The sequence below is a fragment of the Ahaetulla prasina genome, chromosome 8, assembly GCF_028640845.1.
Source record: "Ahaetulla prasina isolate Xishuangbanna chromosome 8, ASM2864084v1, whole genome shotgun sequence".
Lineage (NCBI taxonomy): Eukaryota > Metazoa > Chordata > Lepidosauria > Squamata > Colubridae > Ahaetulla > Ahaetulla prasina.
This window is the reverse complement of record NC_080546.1, coordinates 9,677,012-9,702,184: the sequence shown is the minus strand read 5'-3', so window position 1 is coordinate 9,702,184 and position 25,173 is coordinate 9,677,012. Positions and strand designations below refer to the sequence as shown.

The 25,173-nt window shown below is 43.3% G+C and overlaps 1 protein-coding gene across 2 annotated transcripts in view; it reads left to right on the top strand.

Annotated features, from left to right (window-relative positions):
• The window catches only part of LOC131203334 (putative protein FAM47C), a 28,266-nt gene extending 3,901 nt beyond the window's left edge, over nucleotides 1–24,365 (top strand). Inside the window, exons 3-8 of one of the 2 annotated variants that reach the window (XM_058193418.1) lie at nucleotides 13,976–14,133; nucleotides 17,534–17,684; nucleotides 18,695–18,892; nucleotides 19,900–20,049; nucleotides 20,775–20,852; nucleotides 23,646–24,365. In XM_058193418.1, coding sequence (XP_058049401.1) covers nucleotides 13,976–14,133; nucleotides 17,534–17,684; nucleotides 18,695–18,892; nucleotides 19,900–20,049; nucleotides 20,775–20,852; nucleotides 23,646–23,798 — 888 coding nt within the window. In that variant the 3' untranslated portion in view covers nucleotides 23,799–24,365. The remainder of the gene's footprint in view (nucleotides 1–13,975; nucleotides 14,134–17,533; nucleotides 17,685–18,694; nucleotides 18,893–19,899; nucleotides 20,050–20,774; nucleotides 20,853–23,645) is intronic. The other variant, XM_058193419.1, reaches the window with a different exon arrangement.
• The last annotated feature ends 808 nt before the right edge of the window (nucleotides 24,366–25,173 follow it).

Below are 25,173 nucleotides of genomic sequence, written 5' to 3'. Positions count from 1 at the left end.
GCTCCAAATCTTTAAAAGCACCGTGTTTACCTCGAAAATAAGACCCTGTCTTATATTGTTTTGAACCCTGAAATAAGCGCTTGGTCTTATTTTTGGGGAGGTCTTATTACTTTGAGGTGTGTGGAGCAAGGCGGGGCTCCTCTTGCCTTCTTACCTGATTTCCAGCTCTGTCTCCCTAACCCTAACCAGAGGAAATGGTGGGGACCTGCTGCACATGCGGTTAAATATTTTTGGGGAGGGCTTATTTTCAGAAAAGGATTATTTTCAGGAAGGGTTTTGTTCTGTCCCCCACCTCAGTCCAGGAGGCACGCGAACTGACTCAATTAGCCAGTAATCTAGTCCATGGCAACTATTAGCTCCAGCAGCAAACCAGCGTTCGTCTGCCAAGGTTTTCTTTATCTCTCGGCGTCGCAGAGCTCGTTACTGGAGCAACCAGGAAGTCAGGAACAAACAACACTTCAGCTCAAGTTTTCTCTAGCCAGTTTGGTTTTTGTTCGTCACGAAGTAGTGAAGCAGCCCCTCCTGCTTTTATATCCTGTGGGGTGTGGTGCCACGACTCAGCACTTTCTAGGCCTGCCCCACCCCTGCTTCTATTGTTCCCACCTCTCTTGTCTACGAAACCTGGGATCTAACCAGGCCTGATTGTCCACAGCTGGGTCTGGAAGCGTTGCCTGGGCGGGGGAAGATGCAGGAGACAGAGGCCTCGTCAGCTCCCCCACCTGGCCTGCCTCTGACTCCTGGAGCTGAGCCAGAGAGGCTGGCCCTGCCGAGGGGAGCCCTGATGGCCCTTCCCCCTCACTCTCTGAGTCACTTTCTGGCAGGGAGCCAGGCCCGGGGTGGGTGGGCTGGAGCCACAACAGGTTTATTTTTAGGGAGGGTTTATTTTCACGCTCAAAAGCCCAATTGGGATTATTATCCAGGGAGGTCTTATTTTCAGGGAAACATCAGTGGTGAAATCCAATTTTTTTTACTACCAGTTCTGTGGACGTGGCTTGGTGGGCATTGCAGAGGAAGGATACTGCAAAATCCCCATTCCCACCCCACTCTGGGGCCAGCCGAGGTGGTATTTGCCGGTTCTCCGAACTGCTCAAAATTTCCGCTACCGGTTCTCCAGAACCTGTCAGAAACTGCTGGATTTCACCCCTGGGAAACAGGGTACATTTTGTGGGGTGGAAATTTTGGGTTCTTGGGCAATAAAGAATGTAAGGTAAAGGTTCCCCCACACATGCATGCTAGTCATTTCCAGCTGTAGGGGGCAGTGCTTATCTCCATTTCAAAGCCGAAGAGCCAGCGCTGTCCGAAGATGTCTCTGTGGTCATGTGGCTGGCATGACTCAACGCCAAAGGCACACGGAACGCTGTGACCTTCCCACCAAAGGTGGTCCCTATTTTTTCTACTTGCATTTTTTACGTGCTTTTGAACTGCTAGGTTGGCAGAAGCTGGGACAAGTAACGGGAGCTCACCCCGTTACGCAGCACTAGGGATTCGAACCGCTGAACTGCCGACCTTTCTATCGACAAGCTCAGCATCTTAGCCACTGAGCCACTGCGTCCCTACATAAAGAATGTAGCTGGAGTCTAATGACCTGACCCCCTAATCATTTTTTACTAAAGACTATATTTAATTTATAATTATACCAAGTGTTTTTTTTCTGCCAAGACGATTCTCAGGAATGTCTTGGCAGAGTCTTATTAGGACTCATAATAAATCATAAGGAGCTGTTCTAGCAGGCATTTGAACAGACAGTGAACCCTATTTATGGCCACAAAGAAAACCCCTTGTCTTGATGCACAAATGACATTAACATGGAGTTCTGGGGGTAAATTCCCAGATGGATTTTTTTTTTTTTTGAAAAAAAGAAAGTTGCTTGACAAGAAAAAGAAACTAAGTGTTGCTTTCTAATTGCTGAGTTGCCAGTTTCCCAGACCAAGGGCATCTTTGGAAGAAAAGAAGAACTCGGAGTGACATGATAGCAGTGTTCCAATATTTGAGGGGCTACCACAAAGAAGAGGCAGTCAAGCTATTCTCCAAAGGGTAGGACAAGAAGCAATGGGTGGAAACTAAACAAGGAGAGAAGCAACCTAGAACTAAGGAGAAATTTCCTGATAGTTAGAAAAATTAATCAGCAGAATGATTTGCCTCTAGAAGTTGTGAATGCTCCAACACTGGAGGTTGTTTTTTTTTAAATAAAGTTTTTTTATTGTTTAAAGACATACAAACATAAAAGCATCATCCATTCAAATTCCAAATACAATGTGTCTCTGTGTGTATTACATTTTGTGCAAACAAGAATTACTTATCATTAATTTGTTTGTTCCTCCATTTTATCATCAAATTGTAATCAAATATTTTAGTTAATCAACCTCTAATAATCCTTCTAGAACAATATTTTGTCTTATTACCCTATTTTGTCCATCATTTTAAAAGAGTTATATCTTTCAATAATTTTAACATGTTAAAAATTACACATTTCTTTTTCATAATTTCCCTTCTAATCATTGATAAAATAAGTCCCATACTTTATCTTCCTGTTCTCTAATTTCAAACGTCAATTTACTCATTTCTGCACAATCCATGATTTTCTTCATCATTTCATCTTGCAATGGCAATTTCTCATTTTTCCAATTCCTTGCAAATACAATTCTAGCTGCTGTAATTACATTTACGATCAAATATCTCAGTTCTCTGCTATAGGTTTCAGGTATAATTCCCAATTAAAAAACTTCTGGTTTAAAGTCTATATGTTTCTTTATCATTTTCTCCAACCTACACTGGAGGTTTTAAGAAGAGATTGGACGACCATTTGTCTGAAATGGTGTAAGATCTCCTGCTTGAGAAGGGGGTTGGGCTAGAAGACTTCCAAGGTCCCATACAACTCCCTTATTCTGTTATTGAGGTCTAAAATTGAAGTCTGGAGGATACTGAGGGAGACAAGAAGGGAAAGTAAAGGAAAATACTCAGTGGCATCCCATGGAAGATGGTAGCCACAGCTCTGTGAACAAGTTCGGGCCGTAATAGCTCAAGCTGTTAGAAGCCTGTTATTAGAACACAGCAGCCTGCAATTACTGCAGGTTCAAGCCCGGCCCGAGGTTGACTCAGCCTTCCATCCTTTATAAGGTAGGTAAAATGAGGACCCAGATTGTTGGGGGGGCAATAAGTTGACTTTGTAAATATACAAATAGAATTAGACTAATGCCTTATACACTGTAAGCCGCCCTGAGTCTTCAGAGAAGGGCGGGATATAAATGTAAATAAAAAAAAAAAAGTTGTACCCTGCTCTGTCGGGGGACTGAAGGATTAAATAACTGAGGTGACGCAGAGTGTTTTACAACAGAACTCTTTAATGGGTTGAACAACCCTGCTAACAAGGCAACTCCAAATACCGACAACAATAACTGCGTCTGACAGCTCTTATATAGGTGGCTGTCAGATGCTTTAACCAATCAGAGAGCAAGAAACTCCCGCACATGGAACAACTGCGTCCCGGCCAATAGGAAGACAGCGTCTGTGTTCTCAGGGCAGCGTGCGGAACGCAACATACCTGTTGTGTACGTACCTATTGGTGGGAATTTTGGAGGGAAAAATACTCGATACTGATTGGCTGGTGCCTCAGCCAAATGTGTATATAAAGGGCACTTTGTGCTGAAGTCTCACTCTATTAAAGAGGGCTGTTGTCACTCACTTGGTCTCATGCCTCCTCAATCGCCCAACCTAACAATACCCCTTTTTACATGTGTTGGCATTGCCCACATATAGGTAGTTCTCAACTTATAACTATTCGTTCGAACCTACAATGATACTGAAAGAAAAGGAATTATGGCCATTTTTCCACACTGAGGACCCTTGCAGCATCCCCATGGTCACCTGATCAAAATTCAGACGCTTAGCAACTGGCATGTACTTATGACGGTTGCAGTGTCTCGGAGTCATGGGATCTCCCTTTGAGACCTTCTGACGGGCAAACTCAATGGGGAAGCTGGATTCACCCCACAAGTCATGTTACGAACTTAACTGCAGTGATTTGACTGAATAATTGTGCCATGAAAGGTCGTAAAATGGGGGTAAATCTCACCACAGCTGACCTTAGCAATGGAAAATTTGAGCCCAATTGTGTGGTTATAAGTGTATACAATAGAGGGGAGTAGAGTAGAGTAGAGTAGAGTAGAGTAGAATAGAATAGAATAGAATAGAATAGAATAGAATAGAATAGAATAGAATAGAATAGAATAGAATAGAATAGAATAGAATAACAGAGTTCTAAGGGACCTTGGAGGTCTTCTAGTCCAACCCCCTGCTCCGGCAGGAAACCCTACACCACTTCAGACAAATGGTTGTACAGTCTCTTCTTAAAAACTTCCCGTGTTGGAGCATTCACAACTTCTGCAGGCAAGTTGTTCCACTGATGAATTGTTCTCACTGTCAGGAAATTCCTCCTTAGTTCTAGGTTGCTTCTCTCCTTGATTAGTTTCCACCCATTGCTTCTTGTCCCGCATTCAGGTGCTACCAGTTCGCCCGAACCTTTCCGAACCGGCTGAATACCGCCTCTGAGCGTGGCTGTCAATTATCTAGTGAAGACACCCGCTTCACAGACCATTGTGGATTGATTTTGTTGATGTTTTAAACGACGATGGAAACGGTATATAAAGAATTAAAATCTTGTTTTGGATTTAAAACGTCTCACACAATCCAGATCCTCCTGCGGGGAAACCACGTGCCTTCCAAACAAATTGACCTCCAGGATGAATCGAGGTCAAGTTTCTTTTAGGCCAGGCTTTTCCGAAATTTTATCTGTGTTCCAGGGTAGTTCAGAGACCCCTTCGGGAAGTTGCGAACTCGGTCACATTTGTCACACAACCCTTGCTATCTCTGGGCTGATACAGAGGGTGGATTCTCTCGCCTGAGGATAGGAAATCCCCTGTGTTTATCTCCCACGCCTAAAAGGAATAATTGAGAGGGGATTTTTCGCTGTTATTACAATTCAAAGTACAAGAGAAAAGGCCGCCACTGTTTTCAGCTAAAATAAACAGAAAACAGCCTCCGGGCCTCCGTTCTTGGCACATTGTGTACTCCAGACGGAAGTGATATTTACACCAGCTAGCATGTTCCTTATTTTGAGGCTGAAGCTCTCGTTCACTCCTGTCCACAAAGGAGTCCTTCCTTTTTTTAAGGCTTGTTCCAGAATTTTCCTGTGGTTTCGGATTACCTGGAAACATTTGTCTCTCCCTTTGGTCCCCGACCAGTTTGCACAGGAGAGAGAGAGAGAGAGAGAGAGGTTAATGGGGTGCTAGAATCACATAGTCGCATGGTGGCTGACACTGACCTTGGATTGCCTCTTGGCAATTGCTCTGGAGCCAGATGGGGGTGACATATTTATGTTCACAAAGCTCTTACCTTTCTTTTCCTTCCTTTCTTTTCCTTTCCTTTCCTTCCCCTTCCCCTTCCGCTTCCCCTTCCCCTTCCCCTCCCTCCCGCCTTTCCTTTCCTTTCCTTTCCCTCCCCTCCCCTTCTTTCCTTCCTTCCTTCCTTCCTTCCTTCCTTCCTTCCTTCCTTCCTTCCTTCCTTCCTTCCTTCCTTCCTTTTCCTTTCCTTCCCCTTCCCCTTCCCCTCCCTTCCTCCCTCCTTTCCTTTCCTTTCCTTTCCTTCCTTTCCCTTCCCTTCCCTTCCCTTCCCTTTCCCTCCCCTCCCCTTCTTTCCTTTGAAGGGAACATACATACTAAAATACTAGAATTAGTAGGAAACTTGCTAATGATATTTGATGTCTTGGTCTCTTGTTTGTATAACTGCACATGGTAAATATCTGTTTCCCATAACACTGACATATATATATTGTGCCCTTTTGTGGTTAGAACATAAATATGCCATCATGGATGGTTATGGAGGTCACACTGACTAAATTCCTGAATTGTTACTGATACCTCATCCCACCAATGACAGTCTCTGGAAATTGTCAGAGTCCATCATTTGATCTCTCCCCACCCCACTCTGGCTGAGAACGTGTATGTCATCCTCCAGGAAATCAAGTGGTAATTAAGAAGACAAATGGAAAAGATAACACCACAGAAAGAAGTCAGATTACATACACTGACCCTTACTATTGTGTGACCCGATGTAAATCCAGAAGTTAGTTTACATTCACTGACTTATACTATGGGAACATGCAAACCAGATTCCAGAATACGCAGATGCCAGAGTTGAGGATTTATGACTTTTTGGGTATAAGAGGACATCGCTTTCTGTCATAAGTTCGTAGTTCTTCCTTGCATGTATGTATGCACCATTATGTGTTTGGAACAGCTAACCATTTAAGCTTGATCAAGATTAAATGCTATTTTACTCAAGCCTCTGTTTAAGTCTCTTGATTGGCAGTTATGAGCTTAGACATATTAATAAATGGACTTTACATTTGGCGCCCAGACGTGGGGCTCGAAGGCAATGCTTTTCTTCGAAATGGCTACATTTAGCCCCCCACAATTCTGAACTCCATTGAAGTTCAGCAGGCCTTCAAAACGGTGGGCAGGAAAAACTGGCATGGGCCATAGACAATGTCAAAGAGCGCTCCCAGTACGTTTGAACTGGTGATATTGGACTGGCCGGATGCCAGCAGATCCTGATTCCAGCCGGACCTGAACGCCCCATTGAGGCTTGAACCGGGAAGATTCTACAATCCTAGGTGAGTAGAAATTTTTTTGGGGGGGGAGGTAAGAGGGGAGTGTTGCTTTGTGTGTGCGTGAATGAGAGGAGGGAAATTCCTACTAGAGGTTTGCCCTCCAAGTGAGTGCGGAGATCCAATTTGCGGTTCTGATTATTCGCGAGAATATCAGCCAGAGCGGATCGCTTTGAAAGGCGGGTGACTGTTGGAATAAAAGTCTGCAGTGAAAGGGTCGTTCTGGTCAAAACTCTGAGCTTGAAAGGGGAGCCCAAGAAATCCTTTTGAAAAAAGGAGAGTTTGTCAGTTCCGAGCCTAGGAAGTGCCCGAGAAAGCCCCTCACTGGACAAAAGCCCTTACTAAAAAGAGGGAGGGTTTTACTCAAAACCCCCTGACCGAAGAAGCCCGAGAAAGTCTCGAGGGAAGAGATGGGTCTTTGGCCAAGAACTTCGAGCTGTCCCCGGCCCGAGAGTGAGGCAGACCCCGAGCTTGTGTCAGGTAAAATCCCTTACAAAAATAAATAAAAAAATAAAAAAGAATAAAATATATAAAACATAAAAAATAAAATAAAATATAAAAATAAAATGGGCAACCATACTGGTAGCCTTTTTGGAAAGAGTAACCTCTTTGGAAGAGTAGAACTGTGTTTCCCTCTAACTGTATTTAGTGATTGGGACACTTTTCAGATGATTTTAGACCTATCATAGCAATCAAAGTTGCTTTTAAAACCATCTGGCCAACCTACTAGCATGGGAGCTTGGCTTCCAGAAGACAGCTTTGATTTAGATTTTATCAATAAATTTGCTGATTTTTTGGCTACCATCAGATGAACTGAAGAGGAATCCTTTGTTGGTTTCTTTTTCAACCTCCTCTGTCAGCCAGAGATTCAGAGAGCGTGTGGGCTCACTCCAACATCCTCTCCCCCTTGTCACTTTCAGAAAAAGAAACAAACTAGCCAAAGTGACTGAGGAGGAAGGAAAGTTTCCCCCACACCATATTACGATGCAAATGCTATGCCTGGCTTAAGTGCCTACAGCAGCACTCCAATTCCTTTCAATTGGAATTCCCACCTTGCAGGGAGTGCCTTCATCCTCCAGAGAACTAGGGATTTTGTCCTGCAAGGATTAAACCTGGGTGTCCCAAAAGAAAAAACAGTAAACTTCCACTGCATTCATCAGATCCTTCAAAAATCCCCCCACCCCTTTTTCTGAATCGTTTGAAGGATTGGTTTTGCAAAGTTTACTGACCAAAGTTTACTGATGATGTTTTGCTGAAAATAACTTTCGTGAGTCAAAGCACCTCCGACATAAGAAAGAAATTGCAAAACTACAAACCCCTCACCCCACTGCAGAGAAACATAAGAAAGGAGAATGCAAAAGCAAGCCGCTCTTTCAGCAGCTGCTTCCTGGAATCCCCAAAGAAGAGGGAGGGGAACTTCAGTTAACCCCTGGAGTACCTCCATCCATAGAGATCAATGTTGTCTTCAATTTGCCCATTGGAGGAGATAATGCCCTTTGAACAACAATGTCCCAGTTCAGTCACTGGGCGGGGAGGCTTCAGGCCAGAAACCCCAAAACCCTAGCTCCTTCACCCCTCACATCAGCCCAGACCCCTGAATTTTATCCTGAATTTTATTGATGGGGCTCTGGAGGGCAAATTGCTTCCCTCAGACTCTCTGATGGAGATAAAAGTAAGGAACAGATCTCACTCTTTTTAAGTAACACAAGCTACTTTCAGGGACCATCACTCAAGCATTCCTTTCTAAATATTGCCACAATGTTTTGGGGAAATGTTTTGGGAAAGGATTCCTAGCAAAGCTGGGAGCAATTGTAAAATGCACTCAGCAGGAGTCCCCTTAAAATTCCTCCAGGAGTTTCATCTGTTTCCTGGAAAAGTGAATGATCCTTAATAGCCCTGACTCTAACAAGATAAACCCCACAACACCCCAGGGCAGAGACATTCTACTGCTTAAAGAGGTGGATGCTGTTATGTGTGGTAAGAAGACCCAGGATCAATTTGGTGTGAGTTCTGCTAAAATTCTTGGGTATGCATGTAGAATTGAATGTGATTGAATTGATTGTGATTTGTATGGCCAGCTTGCAAATTACTTAAACTTCTAGTAGTGTAGATTTAGTAAATAGTTTGACATTGTTGAAGGAAATAAGTTTAGCAGAGTGATGGCTTTCCTTCATGGAAAAAACTGTTCTTGGGTCTAGTTATTCTGATGTGCAATGCTCTATAGTGTCGTTTTGATGGTAGGCAGGTGGGTAGGAAAGAAGGAGGGGAAGATAGGATAGGAGAAGGAGGGAAGATAGAGGTTGGAAAGGCTGGCAGCGAGAAGCGGGAAGGAGAAAGAGAAGTAGGAAAGAGAAGGAGAGGAAGAACGAAGAAAGTAGAAAGAGATGGAGGAAGGAAGTAAGAAAGTGAGGAGGAGAAAGGATTAAGAAAGTAGAAGAAGGATGAGAAGGGTAGAAAGAATTAAGGAAGGGAGTGGCCACTGAGCAGGCCCAATTGAGCATAATTTGATTATAGGATCGATTGTTGGATAAGTGATTGTACTGTACTCTGGTTACATTTCTGGCCTGATTGTACAGCATTTTATCACCTTTCCTGTAGGCTTCCTCTTTGGAATGACTTAGCTGCTTAAGTTTAGGTGTGAACCAAGGTTTGTTGTTACTGTATATTCGTAAGTTCTTTGTCAGTACACATAGGTCTTCACAGAAGCTGACATATGATGTTACAGTCTCTGTGAGTACATCCAGGTCTGCAGTGGTATCTTCAAAATGTTCCAATCAGTAACTTTGTTTAGATCTCCCAAAATAATGGCCAGTGAATCAGGGAATTTGACTTCAGCCTCCATGGTTTGGTCAGCTAGAAACTGCTCTGAGTTTTCCCACTTGAGGGGGAAGGATTTAAAGAGACAACTTCCCCAGGTCTGTAAACGTTGTTTGATGGTGTGCGTGTGTATGTATGTGTGCAACCATTTCCAGACCTGCATAATAATTGTTGAGAGAGTGCAGCTTGTAAGAAAGCTCCCTGAGATAATTGTGATGCTTGATTTGCATGGAATGCAGCCTGATTGCAGTGTTAGAGAAACTCATTGAGAAGGTGTGAGATTTCTGTATTGTCTTTTGGATTTGCAAGAAGTGTGTGTGTGTGTGTGTGTGTGTGTGTGTGTGTGTGTGTTTGGATACATGAGAGAAATGGAGCAAGCAGCTTGACTGCTGCAATGAATTACTTTTGGAATTTTTTTCTAACCCTAGCCCTCACTGACTTATTCTAACCTTTACCCCCCCTCGCTCTCTTTTGAGCCAGGTTGGGAGGGGTGAGAGAAAGGGGGGCTGGACAACAGCCATTCCCCCCCCCTCAGGGTGGACTTTTTGAAATTTTTTTTTCTTTTTTCTCTCTGTCATCTTAACTACCCTCCCCATTACCCCTGTTGAGCCAGGGGAGGGGGTGGACGAAGGGGGAGAACCATTCACCCCCCCTCCATTTTTTTTTTCTCTGCTGAGCCTGTCTGAGAAGGGAGGGACAAATAGGCTCTTTGGAGCTTTGCTTTTCACTGATTTGGAATTTCTTCATCTGCATAAAAGCCTTGCAGATATATTTTCTTTTCCACCCTGAAAACAATTTTGATTCTAATTTTTAACCATGTATGCAATTTTGATTTTGATTTTAATTTTAATTTTAATTTTTTCTGGAAATTTTTGAGGTTTAAACTGCCTGATTAAACCTATACATTTATAAATGTTTTCAAAGCACACAGTTGACTAAAAATGTGTCATTTAGCTTTGTATTTTTGAAGCTGTTAACATACATAATAAGAGTTGGAAGGGACCCTTGGAGGTCTTCTAGTCCAACCCCTGCCCAGGCAGGAAACCCTACAGCATTTCAGACAAATGGCTATGTATGGGTGCATTTTTATTTTTTTTATTTTTTAAGCAGAAATCTGTGTGTTGTTTTTTTTAAATGCACTCAGATTTTCCACATAAAAAGACTTACCCAAAAGCTTACAAAATGTATTTTTTTTTTTGAATCAGACTCAAGGCGCCCCTTATTTGCTGTTTGTACTGTTTATTTTTATTTTTTTTAGTAGCACAAGATGTGCCCTGTTTTAAGAACTATTTCAGAGATAAGTTAGACAATTATAAGTTAGACAATAATGCTGGCAATCCTTATGATTTATATTGATATATTGACCATCAATTGTGTTGTAAATGTTGTACCTTGATGAACGTATTTTTTCTTTTATCTACACTGAGAGCATATGCACCAAGACAAATTCCTTGTGTGTCCAATCACACTTGGCCAATAAAATTCTATTTATTTATTTATTACAAGATGTGGAAAGAAACTTAGAAGGATACTGGTGCTATGAAGAATTTAATTTGTTAAGTCAAGCTTTGAATTTGAAGCTTAAGGCACTAAAATAACGGTTTGATGATAGGAGTTAGGAGTTAGAAAAGTATGAACAAGTAAGACAAATGGTGATTTTGCTAAGATATGATGTGATTTGTTTTTGGAAGTTTTTGATACTGTGGATTTGTTAGTGAACAACTTCCACACATGAATAAAAAGGGTGGGAGATGGGTTTTTGTTGATTGTCTTTTTCTCTGCCTTCCACATAGTATGTTTTTGTTGATTGTTTGTCTTTTTCTCTGTCTTCCACATAGTATGTTTGTTAAAAAAACTGAGACTTGTGTGTAAACCACCTCCCCAAGTTGTGTCATTTCTTCTTTGTCCCTACTTTTGTGTGAGTATGAATTTTAAAAGTGCTGGAAAGAAGGAAAATGACTTTTCGTCCAGGATGGACCAGCTACCTTTTCTCATATGGGAATATATTGTACCAGTTTTCAAGTTCTATCTGCAAGCTATCTATTCTCCTTTGGCCCCCTCCCTAATCCTCCAACAATGCCTTTTCTCACCTAGAAAGGGAGGAGGAGGGGACCTTTTCTCATGTCTTTTAGCCCTGCAGATGACTCAAATCTGTGGAAACCAAATACATGGGTCAAGATGCTTTCCCCAAGAGACATTCCATCCATTTGAGCCAGCCTCTACTGAAAGTCACCAAAAACACCAAAGTGGAGCAGAACTTCCCAATAAAGAAATGGACATGTAATGCTTGGACATGTAATGATCAAAAGACTCTTTTTCAATCCCCAGATGGGGGAAGGGTGGCAATTCATTATAAAGTTTTCTTTCTTGTTTTATATATTCATGTAAGGATTGTATTTGAGTAACTGTCACAGCAAGTCCTGAACACCTTAGATTTCTGCAAGCAGCAAGTCCTGAACACCTTAGATTTCTGTCAGGTGGAAGAGAAACTTGCTCCATGAAAGAACTCCACAAGTGCCAACTGATTCCTGGAGACCAACTGAGAATGAACATTTTCAAAAATGTGATCATGTTGATGCATATGTTTTGTTTGGAATTTTTCTCTTTGCAGGAGAAACAAGTTTTGCCTTACTGACCTGATTGGTGGACTCTTTTACTCCATCTGAAGATTCAAAAGCAGCTGTACAACCTTGCACTCTACAGATTGTGTTACTGAATGCTGTTGTTATTATTGATTGTACTTGTGAACTGTAACACTGTGATTGTTGAAACGTGCAAGGGATTGCTCCTATAGAAACCTGATCATTAGACCTAGGAGATATTGATATCATACTCCCTGAAAATTTTGAAGGTATAAGAATGCAATGGTTCAACATTTGAACTTTTCTTATGCATAGGATAAATGGGAGGAACAGATGATGGTGAAAAATCATACATTACCAGCAATTATGAACCGACACAACCTAGTAACCTATTTGAAAATAACTAGATTAGAATAGGTTATGGACGGATGTGGTAATTGGCATGCTCCAGATGGATTATATTGGAAATTTTGCCTATGTGCAATTGCCTAGCCGCTGGAATAAAGCAATTTCTTTTTTATATATATACTGCCCACCCTGTGTACCTGTTTATAAGGAAGTAGACCAGAGAAAGATTGCTGGTCTCCAGAGTTCAGGTATAAGGCTGACCACCTGGGCAGAAGCTGGAATGTATGCTCATAGGAACACTCCCATTTATATGCTGAATAGAATAAGGTTATTCACCATGATGGCATGCATACCATCATATTAATTCAAAAGGGAGGAATGAAGGGAACATATATACTAAAATACTAGAATTAGTAGGAAACTTGCTAATGATATTTGATGTCTTGGTCTCTTGTTTGTATAACTGCACATGGTAAATATCTGTTTCCCATAACACTGACATATATATATTGTGCCCTTTTGTGGTTAGAACATAAATATGCCATCATGGATGGTTATGGAGGTCACACTGACTAAATTCCTGAATTGTTACTGATACCTCATCCCACCAATGACAGTCTCTGGAAATTGTCAGAGTCCATCATTTGATCTCTCCCCACCCCACTCTGGCTGAGAACGTGTATGTCATCCTCCAGGAAATCAAGTGGTAATTAAGAAGACAAATGGAAAAGATAACACCACAGAAAGAAGTCAGATTACATACACTGACCCTTACTATTGTGTGACCTGATGTAAATCCAGAAGTTAGTTTACATTCACTGACTGATACTATGGGAACATGCAAACCAGATTCCAGAATACGCAGATGCCAGAGTTGAGGATTTATGACTTTTTGGGTATAAGAGGACATCGCTTTCTGTCATAAGTTCGTAGTTCTTCCTTGCATGTATGTATGCACCATTATGTGTTTGGAACAGCTAACCATTTAAGCTTGATCAAGATTAAATGCTATTTTACTCAAGCCTCTGTTTAAGTCTCTTGATTGGCAGTTATGAGCTTGGACATAAAAATTAAATGGACTTTACACCTTCCTTCCTTCCTTCCTTCCTTCCTTCCTTCCTTCCTTCCTTCCTTCCTTCCTTTCCTTTCCTTCCCTCCCCTCCCCTCTCCTCCCCTCCACTCCCATCTTCTTCCCTTTCCTCCCCTTCCCCTTCCCCTTCCTTCCTTCCTTCCTTCCCTCCCTTCCTTTCCTTCCCTTCCCTTCCCTTCCTTCCCTTCCTTCCTTCCTTTCCTTTGTTTTCCTTCCTTCCTCTTTCCCTTCCCTCCCTCTCCTTCCCTTCCTTCCTTCCTTCCTTCCTTCCTTCTTTCTTTCCCTTCCCTTCCCTTCCCTTCCCTTCCTTCCCTTCCTTCCTTCCTTCCTCCTCCTCTCCTCTCCTCTCCTCCTCCTCCTCCCTCCCTCCCTCCCATCGCCTTCCTTCCCTTCCTTCCTCCTTCCCCTCCCTCCTCCTCCCTCCCTCCCTTCCTCCCTCCCTCCCTCCCTTCCACCTTCCCCTGCCCTTCTCAGCTTTTCAAGGAAGTCATGAGCATCCTGGATCCAGAGGTCCTTCCTACTGACCAAGAACCTGATGCCAACCTTGGAAGAGATCCCGGCCCTCCTCCCACGATCCCACCCCTCCTGGAAGACAAAAGAAACAGACAAGCAAGGGCCAAACAGGTCAGCTGGTGAGTGCCAGGCCACAGATAATGCATCACAGACCATGATTGTCTAGTTCCCAGCCCATCATCTACCATGATCACGTATCACAGGGGCTGCATTTCCACAATATGCAAGCCTATAGTCAAGGTACCCGGGCAGTGACACCATGGCATAGCCCAGCCCAACCCAACCCACAGGGGCCTCTGTGGCTCAGACTGGTAAGACAGTCTGTTATTAACACAGCCGCTTGCAATTAATGCAGGTTCAAGTCCCACCAGGCCCAAGGTTGACTCAGCCTTCCATCCTTTATAAGGTAGGTAAAATGAGGACCCAGATTGTTGGGGGCAATAAGTTGACTTTGTATATAATATACAAATGGATGAAGACTATTGCTTGACAAGGTGCAAGCCGCCCTGAGTCTTCGGAGAAGGGTGGGATATAAATACCAAAAAAACACAAAAACCTAGGTGAAAGATGCTTTCCCCTGGAACTTCTCCACCAGAGGCACTTTCTTGCAAGTGGGAATACAAATAGACCTTGACTTACGACCATGATTGAACCCAAAATGTATGGTGCTAAACGATACCGTTGTTAAGTGAGTTAGTGAGGCTAAATCATAATGAAGAACGGTTGCAGGAACTGGGTATGTCTAGTTTAATGAAAAGAAGGATTAGGGGAGACATGATAGAAGTGTTTCAATATCTCACAAAGAAGAGGGAATCAAGCTATTCTCCAAAGCACCTGAGGGTAGAACAAGAAGCAGTGGATGGAAACTAATCAAGGAGAGAAGCAACTGAGAACTAAAGAGAAATTTCCTGACAGTCAGAACAATGAATCAGTGGAACAACTTGCCTCCAGAAGTTGTGAATGCTCCAACACTGGAAGTTTTTAAGATGATGTTGGATGACCATTTGTCTGAAGTGGTGTAGTGTTTCCTGCCTAAGCAGGGGGTTAGACTAGAAGCCCTCCAAGGTCCCTTTCATCTCTTCTCTTCTCTTCTCTTCTCTTCATTAACCTTGCTTGTTGGAAGCTGCCTGGGAAGGTCACAAACTGAGATCACATAACCCTGAGATGCTGCAACTGACATAAATAAACACTGGTTATGTCAGGAGCCCAAATTTTGATCACATGGCCACAGGATCACTGCAACAGTTGTAAATGTGAGGATTTTTATTTATTTTATTTGAATTTATATCCCGCCCTTCTCCGAAGACTCAGGGAGGCTTACACTATGTCAAGCAATAGTCTTCATCCATTTGTATATTATATACAAAGTCAACTTATTGCCCCCAACAATCTGGGTCCTCATCTTACCTACCTTATTAAAGGATGGAAGGCTGAGTCAACCTTGGGCCTGGTGGGACTTGAACCTGCAGTAATTGCAAGCAGCTGCTGTTAATAACAGACAGACTTAGTCTGCTGAGCCACCAGAATTTTGGGCTCAGAGGATTGGTGATAATTCACTTGTTTCAGGCTAAAGAAATGATTATAGGCCGAAGATTGTTGTTGGGGGGCAATATGCTGACTCTGTAAACCGCCTAGAGAGGGTTGTAAAGCATAGTGAATCAGTATAGAAGTCTAAGTGCTATATGTATGTCTAATTTACTCTGCAATACACTTGACAACTGCTTGACTCCTGACCGCCATCTTGTGGTGATAAGTTAATAAACAGTTTTCAGAGCTTTCTAGTTCAGGGGTCTCCAACCTTGGTCACTTTAAGACTTGTGGACTTCAACTCCCAGAGTTCCTCAGCCAGGAAAGCTCCACACTTCCCCAAATGTCTGGTTTGTTTCTTACTAAACAAACTAAACAAACCAGGAAAACTAAACAAAGTTAGTTCAGTCTAGTTTGTTTTTGGACAGGAAAATAGAAAACATAGGTTAAACTGGAAGGTCATAATATCAGGAAAAAGGCACCAATAAGACACAACTCTCATTTAGTGTCTGCAAAGAAACACTTAACATGTATTTAATTATTTAAAAAATTTATGATGGCGTGGGAGTGTGCACACTAAGAGTGATGGACAGATAGTCCTCGACTTATGACTGCAACTGTGATCAAGATTTCTGTTGCTAAGCAAAGTCAGTGGGAAAACCAGATTCACTCAACGACCGTATTATTAACTTAACGACTGCAGTGATTCCCTTAATCACTGCAGGGCAGGGGAAGAAAGGTTTTAAAAGGGGACAAAACTCAGGTGACAACTGCTTAGGAACAGGAATTTTGGGCTCAGTTGTGGTCATAAGTTGAAGCATACTTGGGCACAAAAATCTAACAGTCAACTAACAGTTATCACTGAATTGGTGCTAGAGTTAATGGAACGGTTGCAGTTGGATTGTTTGTGGGAACGTAACAATTCTAGGCTGGTTCCTCTCTTGACCCCGAACCCCAGGTTCTGCCTCTCCTTCTCCTGCAGTCATGGCTACTGTAAGAAGAAGTCAAACCCACCCACCCCCGTTATCTCCCACAAAATATTAGCCATAAGGAAAAGCCTCGGAAAAGCCAAAAGACCAAGGTGCTAATAAAAAAATGTGCCTCAAGCCCATTCCACATTCCAGCCAGAACACTTTAAGAAAATATTGTAACAAAAAGCTAACTTCAGATGCCGGCACTTAAGGAGATAACGAGCTTATTGAAAGAGGAAGGTGACTGTCTAGATGGCCCCATTCATAAGCAAAGCAAATACTGCCTTGGCAGAAATCCATCCAAGACAGGATATTTCGAAAAGCCCTTGCAGCGAACATTTCGACAGTGAACAAAAGCAAGAATGAACGGGATTCGGGCAAGCGGCCCCTCACCCCAAAAAAATCTAACACAGGACATAGCCAGCAGCCACAATCAGAATCACCCAATGCTTGTTCAGAACACAAAGCCCATATTGCACAAATCTCAAACTTCAAAGTTACAGAAACCGTAAAGATCCATCCACTCATTCAGCCGTTTGGTCAGCTGTCCCAGAACCACATGCTGCGGGTGATTCTGCTTCATCAATAAACCAACTTTCTTTCCAATCAGCCTTCATTTTATTCCCGGCTTGGAACTGGATCGGGGATTTTTCTTCCTACACTACCACCTTGAAGCTCTGGATTGGTCCCCACGGATTCCTTTGGTTATTGTACTTAGGAAAAATAACTCGTTAATAAATATTCAGTGATGTTAATTAGTCCCATCGGAGCAGAGATAATAAGGCTGCAGTTTAGTGCTTAGACCAGAGGTCTCCAACCTTGATAACTTTCAGCCTGGCGGACTTCAACTCCCAAAATTCCCCAGCCAGCAAAGCTGGCTAGGGGATTCTGGGAGCGGAAGTCACCCAGGCTGAAAGTTCCCAAGATTGGAGATCTCTGGCTTAGGCGGTGAGACCATCTCATTAAACATCGTGGGGTTTGCTGCTTGATCAATATGGACGTGTAAATGTTTCTTTTTCAGCAAGGATCCAGAAAACGAGGCTCTGTACACCTGGTTCTCCCCCACAAAAGTGGCAGCAAGAGAACTGAAAGCCAGGTTGAATTACGTCCCTCCCCTCGATGAGAACATCAAGCGAGCCACCAAAGAACTTTGTGACGGATTCAGTTCTCTCGTAAGTCAAACAATTCCTGTGTCAGTTTCTCCAGCTTGGTGTTGTGGCCAGGCCCAAGTAGGTAGTAGGAAACTCAGTCCGTGAAAACAAACAAACAAACTTTACTCGAACCGCTGAGAATTACTTCATTCCCAGCGTCGTTCAACTCAAATTAAAACAAATTCCTCCCAACACAAATTCCTCAGTCCTATCGCAAACCTTGGTCAAATTAGGCAAACTGCCAAAGACCTTTCTTGGCAAACGTTCAGAAGAAAACCGATACAAAATAAATTCAAGAAGACAAAGCTATCAACGTTGTTTTCCGGCAAAGCCTGTTGTGTCTGCATCCCCCGAGCCAGGCCTCCTGCCAGAAAGTGACTTGGAAAGTGAGAGGGAAGGGCCATCAGGACTTACCTCTGGAGCACCGGCTTCCCTGGCTCAGCTCCAGGAGCCAGAGGCAGGCCAGGTGGAGGAGATAACGAGGCCTCCATCCCCTGACTCTTTCCCCCCCCAGGCCACGCCTTCAGACCCAGCTGATGGCAATCAGGCTTGGCTGGACCCTAGGTTTCAAAGGCAGGAGATGAGGGAACAACAGAAGCAGGGGTGGGCCAGGCCTAGGAAGTGCTGAGTCATGGAGCCACACCCCACAGGATATAAAGGCAGCCAGAGCTGCTATGCCTCTTTGTAGCAGGCAAATCAACTGATTAACTAAGAGCTGAAGTTTGTTCCTGGGTGACTCATCGGCGTCAAGGGAGATAACAGAGACACTTGGCAGACACTCGCTATTTTGCTGCCAGAGCTGATAGTGCCGGCTAATTAAGCCATCACTCAGACGGAGGCGAAGGAGGACAGAACAAAGCCCAAACACCATTGCTGGTCTTTTAAACCTTATGGGAGAGTCCAATCATCTCTTGGCCCTGCTCCCGAGTTGTCCTTTTTGCTTGAGCTGCTCTTGCCTTCTGGCAGCTCTTATGATAAAAATGATGTGTCTGTTGGATACTCGAGCTTTTGACTTTGAGTTCCTATTTCAGGGAGGGGAGAAGTACAACGTGGATGAAGACACCATTCTAAGTATGTTTGATGCGGGTTACGAGACCACCCTCCCGATGTTTCACCCGCTGCGTGTTGAGGAACTCCGTGATCTACCAATGGACCTGAAGAAGCATTTCGGGATACTACCTTTTCGAGCTGTTCGAAAGAAACCCGATCAGGATATTAGGCCTTCTAAGGTGGGTGACCTCTAAACATCCAAGTACACAGTCCTTTGAATGAAGATTATTTTGTTAAGCCTTGAGTTTTGTTTGGAAGAACCGAAGACATTTCGCTTGCAAAGAAAAAAAAAAAGATGCTTCATACCTAAAGTCCTTGACTTACAACCTAGAGCTTCTTACGACCCGGTTTCAGAGTTACAATGGCTAGGGCAGGGGTCTGCAAACTTGGCTCTTTTAAGACTTGTGGACTTCAACTCCCAGAGTTCCTCAGCCAGCAAAGCTTAAGTCTTAAAAGAGCCAAGTTTGCAGACCCCTGGGCTAGGGCCACCCTGTGGTCATGTGATCACAATACTGTCTTGCATTTATGGGCTTTTGTCCTGTGGTCACGTGACTAAGATTTATGATGTTTCTTTGCTGTACAACAACCTTTATTTCTAGCCAAAAAGTCCCATTGGATACAAAGGACTCATTTAGCAATGACTGAAAGTCTGTGAAGACTCTCAGTCATCGAGGTCATGGTTGTCCTAAAGGTGCTTTTTTCAGGAGGCAACTGGACTTTCTTACCTTCCTTACCAGTTCAGAAGTGCGCGCGCGTCACATGCGCGCACAAACCCTCTGCGCATGCGCAAAACCTTTCTGCGCGGGCGCAGGCAGTACAAAACACATTGCTTCCTGGTTAAAACCTGGTTAAAACGACAGCCGGGCGGGTGGGCGGAGCGTCGCACCGCGATTGCTACCAGTTCTCTGAACCACCAGCCAAGATTGCTACCGGATCGTGCGAGCCGGTCGGAACCGGGAGCATTTCACCCCTGATCTGCACCCTTTGTGGCAACATAACAATGCCAAGCTGATGATGGGCTTAACTCCACCCTCTAGTTCTGCCTTGCTCTTCTCCTACAGTTGATGGTTGAATCTTCAGCTTCTATTTTTGCTACTGAGCAGGAAGGGAGACATCATGAGATAGGTCAACTCCTAACTTTTGACCCCATGAAAGTGATGTCCCTTCCCTCTTTCTCTTCTCCCAGGATGCTTGCCGATCCAGATGGGAGAGAAAGATCAGATATGGAGCTTGGTATCTGGACCCAAAGACGTGGAAAAAACAGAATTTGAGTGAGCCTTTAGAAAACCCGAAAGAGAGCAACCTCAGGAATTCCAGAAGGATCTTAAGTGAAGAGGTATGTTGCAACTTCCTGTTGAGAGGGAGGGAGAGAGGGAGAAGGGGAGTAGCAGGAAGGGAGGGAGGGAGGGAGGGAGGAAAGGAAGGAAGGAAGGAAGGAAGGAAGGAAGGAAGGAAGGAAGGAAGGAAGGAAGGAAGGAAGGAAGGGAGGGAAGGGAGGAAGGAAGGGAGGAAGGAAGGGAAGAGGAGGAGAAGAAGGAGCAGGAGGAGGGAAGGAAGGAAGGAAGGAAAGGAAGGAAGGAAGGAAAGAAGGAAGGAAGGAAGGAAGGAAGGAAGGAAAAGAAGGGAGGGAAGGAAGAAAGGAAGGAAGGAAAGAAGGAAATAATAGAAGGAAGGGAGGGAGGGAAGGAGGGAGGGAAGGAAGGAAAGAAGGAAATAATAGAAGGAAGGGAGGGAAGGAAGGAGGAAGGGAAGGAAGGAAAGAAGGAAATAAAAGAAGAAAGGGAGGGAGGGAAGGAGGGAGGGAAGGAAGGAAGGAAGGAAGGAAGGAAGGAAGGAAGGAAGGAAGGAAGGAAGGAACTTATTTTGAAGAGATTGGACAACCATTTGTCATAGAGTTTCCTGCCTGAGCCAGGGGGTTGGACTAGAAGGCCTCCAAGGTGCCTTCCAACTCTGTTATTCTGTTCTGTTAGTCTGTCAAGTAAGCAAGCAAGGAAGGAAGGGAAAGAAGGAAAGAAGGAAAGGGAAAGAGTCCTTATTCTGATTTTTGGATGATTTTTGCAGGATGCCCAGCTCATACAGCTTCATGGAACTCACTCTTTCCAGGAATTTCTTGTAAAAAAAGGTTATCGGATCCCAGAGGTACAGTAAACCTCCAATGCCTACCACTCACTTAGCAGTAAACCAATCTCTTAGCCTCCAGATGTTTCGGTGTTTCTTTAAAATTAGTTGCAGCCAGCACAGTCAACATCCCAAATATCTGGAGGGCACGAAGGTGCTGTTCTCTGATTCCTAGCCTTCGGTTCTCCTTTTTCTTCAAACGTGATTGCAAAACAAAAGGGAATCCCTGTTCATTTAGCGACCGGCTGCTTCTCCTAGTTTTAGACTAGGACAGATTTCTCTTTCCATATCCCTTGGCCTCCAGCCCTCAACATCCCTACTCGAGATGGTATGTAGGCACAGGTAGTCCTCAACTTATAACCAGTGGTGAGTAAATTTTCTCTAGAAATTAGAGAACATTTTATAATTATAAAATTTTAAATTTTAAAATTATATTTTAAATTTTAAAATTATATTTTAAATTTTAAAATTATAAGAGTTGTTAATGCTTGGAACACACTACCTGACTCTGTGGTCTCTTCTCAAAATCCCCAAAGCTTCAACCAAAAACTGTCTACTGTTGACCTCACCCCATTCCTAAGAGGTCTGTAAGGGGCGTGCATAAGAACACAAGCGTGCCTACCGTTCCTGTCCTAATGCTCCCTTTCATTGTATCCAATTCGTATAGTTATTAGATACTTATACTTATATATATGCTTATATATTATTATATAGTTACTTTCATGCTTATGCTTATATATACTGTTGTGACAAAATAAATAAATAAAATAAATAAATATGGGATCTCTTTTATCAATGATTAGAAGGGGAATTACATTAAAGGGAATTAAGAAAGGTTAGAATATAGGGAAATGTTTAAATTATATAATTGTTTTTAGGGAATGGATTTGAAGATGTGTCATATTAATTTGGAAAGTTGAGGGAGAAATTGGAATGTTATAATTAATTAGAAATTATTTGATTATAGCTGAGATAGAATAGAATAGAATAGAATATTTTTATTAATAGACCGCCCTTCTCCCGAAGGACTCAGGGCGGTGTACAGCCAAGAATAAAATACAGAAAGAAAACAACAATACAAAACTAAAAACAACCCTTAAAAAACCTATTTGATATGGCTACTTATAGATAAAATATTACCCTCTAAAATTTACAAAAAATTTAAAACCCATAAAATCAATTTGATAATTTAAAATTTAAGCGAGTCCAGCAAGACGAAATAAGTAGATTTTAAGTTCGCAGCGGAAGGTCCTAAGGTCAGGTATTTGTCAGAGTCCAGGGGGAAGCTTGTTCCATAGGGTAGGAGCCCCCACAGAGAAGGCCCTCCCCCTGGGGGCCGCCAGCCGACATTGCTTGGCTGACGGCACCCTGAGGAGCCCCTGTCTGTGAGAGCGCACCGGTCGTTGGGAGATAGACATTGGCAGTAGACGGTCCCGTAGGTATCCCGGTCCTAAGCCATGAAGCGCTTTAAAGGTAGTAACTAACACCTTGAAGCGCACCCGGAAGACAACAGGCAGCCAGTGCAGTCTGCGCAGGATAAGTGTTACATGGGAGCTCCAAACTGCTCCCTCAATAACCCGCGCAGCCACATTTTGGACTAACTGGAGTCTCCGGGTGCTCCTCAAGGGGAGCCCCATGTAGAGAGCATTGCAATAGTCCAGACGAGAGGTAACGAGAGCATGAGTGACCATGCATAGGGCATCGCGGTCCAGGAAGGGCCGCAACTGGCGGATCAGGCGAACCTGATAGAAAGCTCTCCTGGAGACGGCTGTCAAATGGTCTTCGAAAGACAACCGCCCATCCAGGAGCACGCCCAAGTTGCGCACCCTCTCCATTGGAGCCAATGACTCGCCCCCAACAGACAGCCGTGGCTGCAGCTGACTGTACCGGGGTGCCGGCATCCACAGCCACTCCGTCTACATATCAGATTGATAAAATGCTAGTTTAGATAAATTAATTGGAATGTATATGGGCACACAGGATTGGGGATCAACCCACCGACACAATGTATTTGGATTGATGATGATTTTATGTATGTTTGTTAAAAATGAAAAAAAAAATTATTAAAAACAAACAAACTTATAACCAGTGGTGAAATCTGAATCGGTTTACTACTGGCTTGCTGGCTGCACAAGTGCGCTGCGGGTGTGCATACGCAGTGTGCACTACGCACCAAATGCACCAAGCACCAAATACAAGGTGTGCGTGTGTGCAGTGCACACCAAAAGGAGGCATGTGGTAAGTAGAACAGCGCACGGAAGGGGGGGATGATCAGCTGTGGCGTGCAATCCTTTTTTTTTAGGCAGCTCAGCTGTGATTGTCAGAGCCTTTTTTTTAACCTTTTAAAAGCATTTTTACAACCTATTTGGCCGAGTAGGTTGTAAAAAAAATGCTTTTAAAAGGGAAAAAAATGATGATCAGGTGGCTCAGCTGGGATCGTTAAAGCCTCTTTTTTTTTAACCTTTTAAAAGCATTTTTTACAACCTATTCGGCTGAGTCACTCAGTCACTGTCTGCTACTAGCTCCACAGGGTTCTGGCAGACTACAACAGGTTCCAGATCTCTTGGAGATTAGATAATTGCACCTGAAAAGATTCTGCCTGAAAAACAGCTGATCTTCCCCTTACCAAGCAGGTGACGACCCAAATTGTGATAGTCAGAAAAAGTTTATATTCCAGGAATCTGTTGAGTGGCGGGGACACCAGATCCTGCAACTCTATAAGATCAGGTTTCTAAAGTCTTTGGGTCAGCAAAAATTGGCTCCCCCAAATCTGTACCTTTGAACAATTGAGTGAAATTATATGTTTTGATTCAGTTTTTGCAGCAGATGCTGGAGGAACAGAATGACGTTGAGCCAAAAGTGGGGGGTTTGAAGAGCACCAAGATTGAACCCCAGAAATGCAAAGAGCTCAGAGAAGATTATTCATCAGTGGTGGGAAACAAATACCAAGACCAAAGAATCCAATGATCAAGAGAATGGAAGCCGACTACAGCTCTATCTATGATGTTATTTGAATAGGAATCCTTTCTAAGGACATGTACCTGGATAAAATTTTCTGAGCAATACCTTACAAAATCTTAGTTCTGCCTTTTTTTTGCAACTGGTTGGAACAAAAGCTGCCTTCGGAAGTTGTGGGAGCTTCATCATTGGAAGCTTTCAAGAAGAGACTGGACTGCCATCTGTCAGAAATGGTGTAGGGTCTCCTGCTTGGGCGGGGGTTGGATTAGATGACCTGTCAGGTCCCTTCCAACTCTGTTAATCTGTATTAATCAGAATAAATGATGTAGTTGCAATCCACAGACCTGCTTGGTACACCTAGAAAAACTCAAGAGTCATCCAATGACAAATATTTTCTTCCACCAGTTTGCTAAACAACTAATTCCCTCAACACTGTCAAACTATTACTAAATCTGCACTATTATTAATCTTCTCAGCGTTCCCATCACCCATCTCCTCCCACTTATGACTTTATGACTGTAACTTTGTTGCTTGTATTGTTCTGATTTATATTGATATTGTTTCCTGATTGCTTATTTGTTCCCTATGACTATCATTAAGTGTTGTAAGTGTTGCACCTTGATGAACGTATCTTGTCTCTTCATGTACACTGAGAGTATATGCACCAAAGACAAATTCCTTGTGTGTCCAATCACACTTGGCCAATAAAAAATTCTATTCTATTCTATTCTATTCTATTCTATTCTATTCTATTCTATTCTATTCTATTCTATTCTATTCTATTCTATTCTATTCTTGCTGTCTCTAACTACACCATACACAACTGCTGCTTAGTTGTGTTTCCCCACCCACAATAGGCAGGAGATTCCGGGATCTTCCATCTTATTCCCCTGCCTGCAATCTGTCCTTATTGTGCACCAGAAGGTGGGTTTGTGCTGTGTTGCTGTCCCTACTGCTTTAGCACACATCGTTCTAAAAATTGTGATTGTCAGTTCCCTCTAATCAAATTCGGCCCCTATCCTAACATCACCTACTACTATGTGAAGCGAGTTTCCAATCCTCCTGACAACCACAAGAAATGTGGTTGGATGGGAGAACAAATGAACAACCAGATAGACAAGTCTACGGAGGTTCTCAGTCCTCCAGATCAGGGGTCTCCAACCATGGTCCCTTTAAGACTTGTGGACTTCAACTCCCAGAGTCCCTCAGCCAGCAAAGCAAAGCTGGCTGAGGGACTCTGGGAGTTGAAGTCCACAAGTCTTAAAGGGACCATGGTTGAGACCCTGCTCAAATCATGGTTGTCCCAAAGGTGCTTTTTTCAAGAGACAACTGGACTTTCTGGTTTTTTCTTTGAAGACGCTTCGCTTCTAGAGCTGAAGAAGGA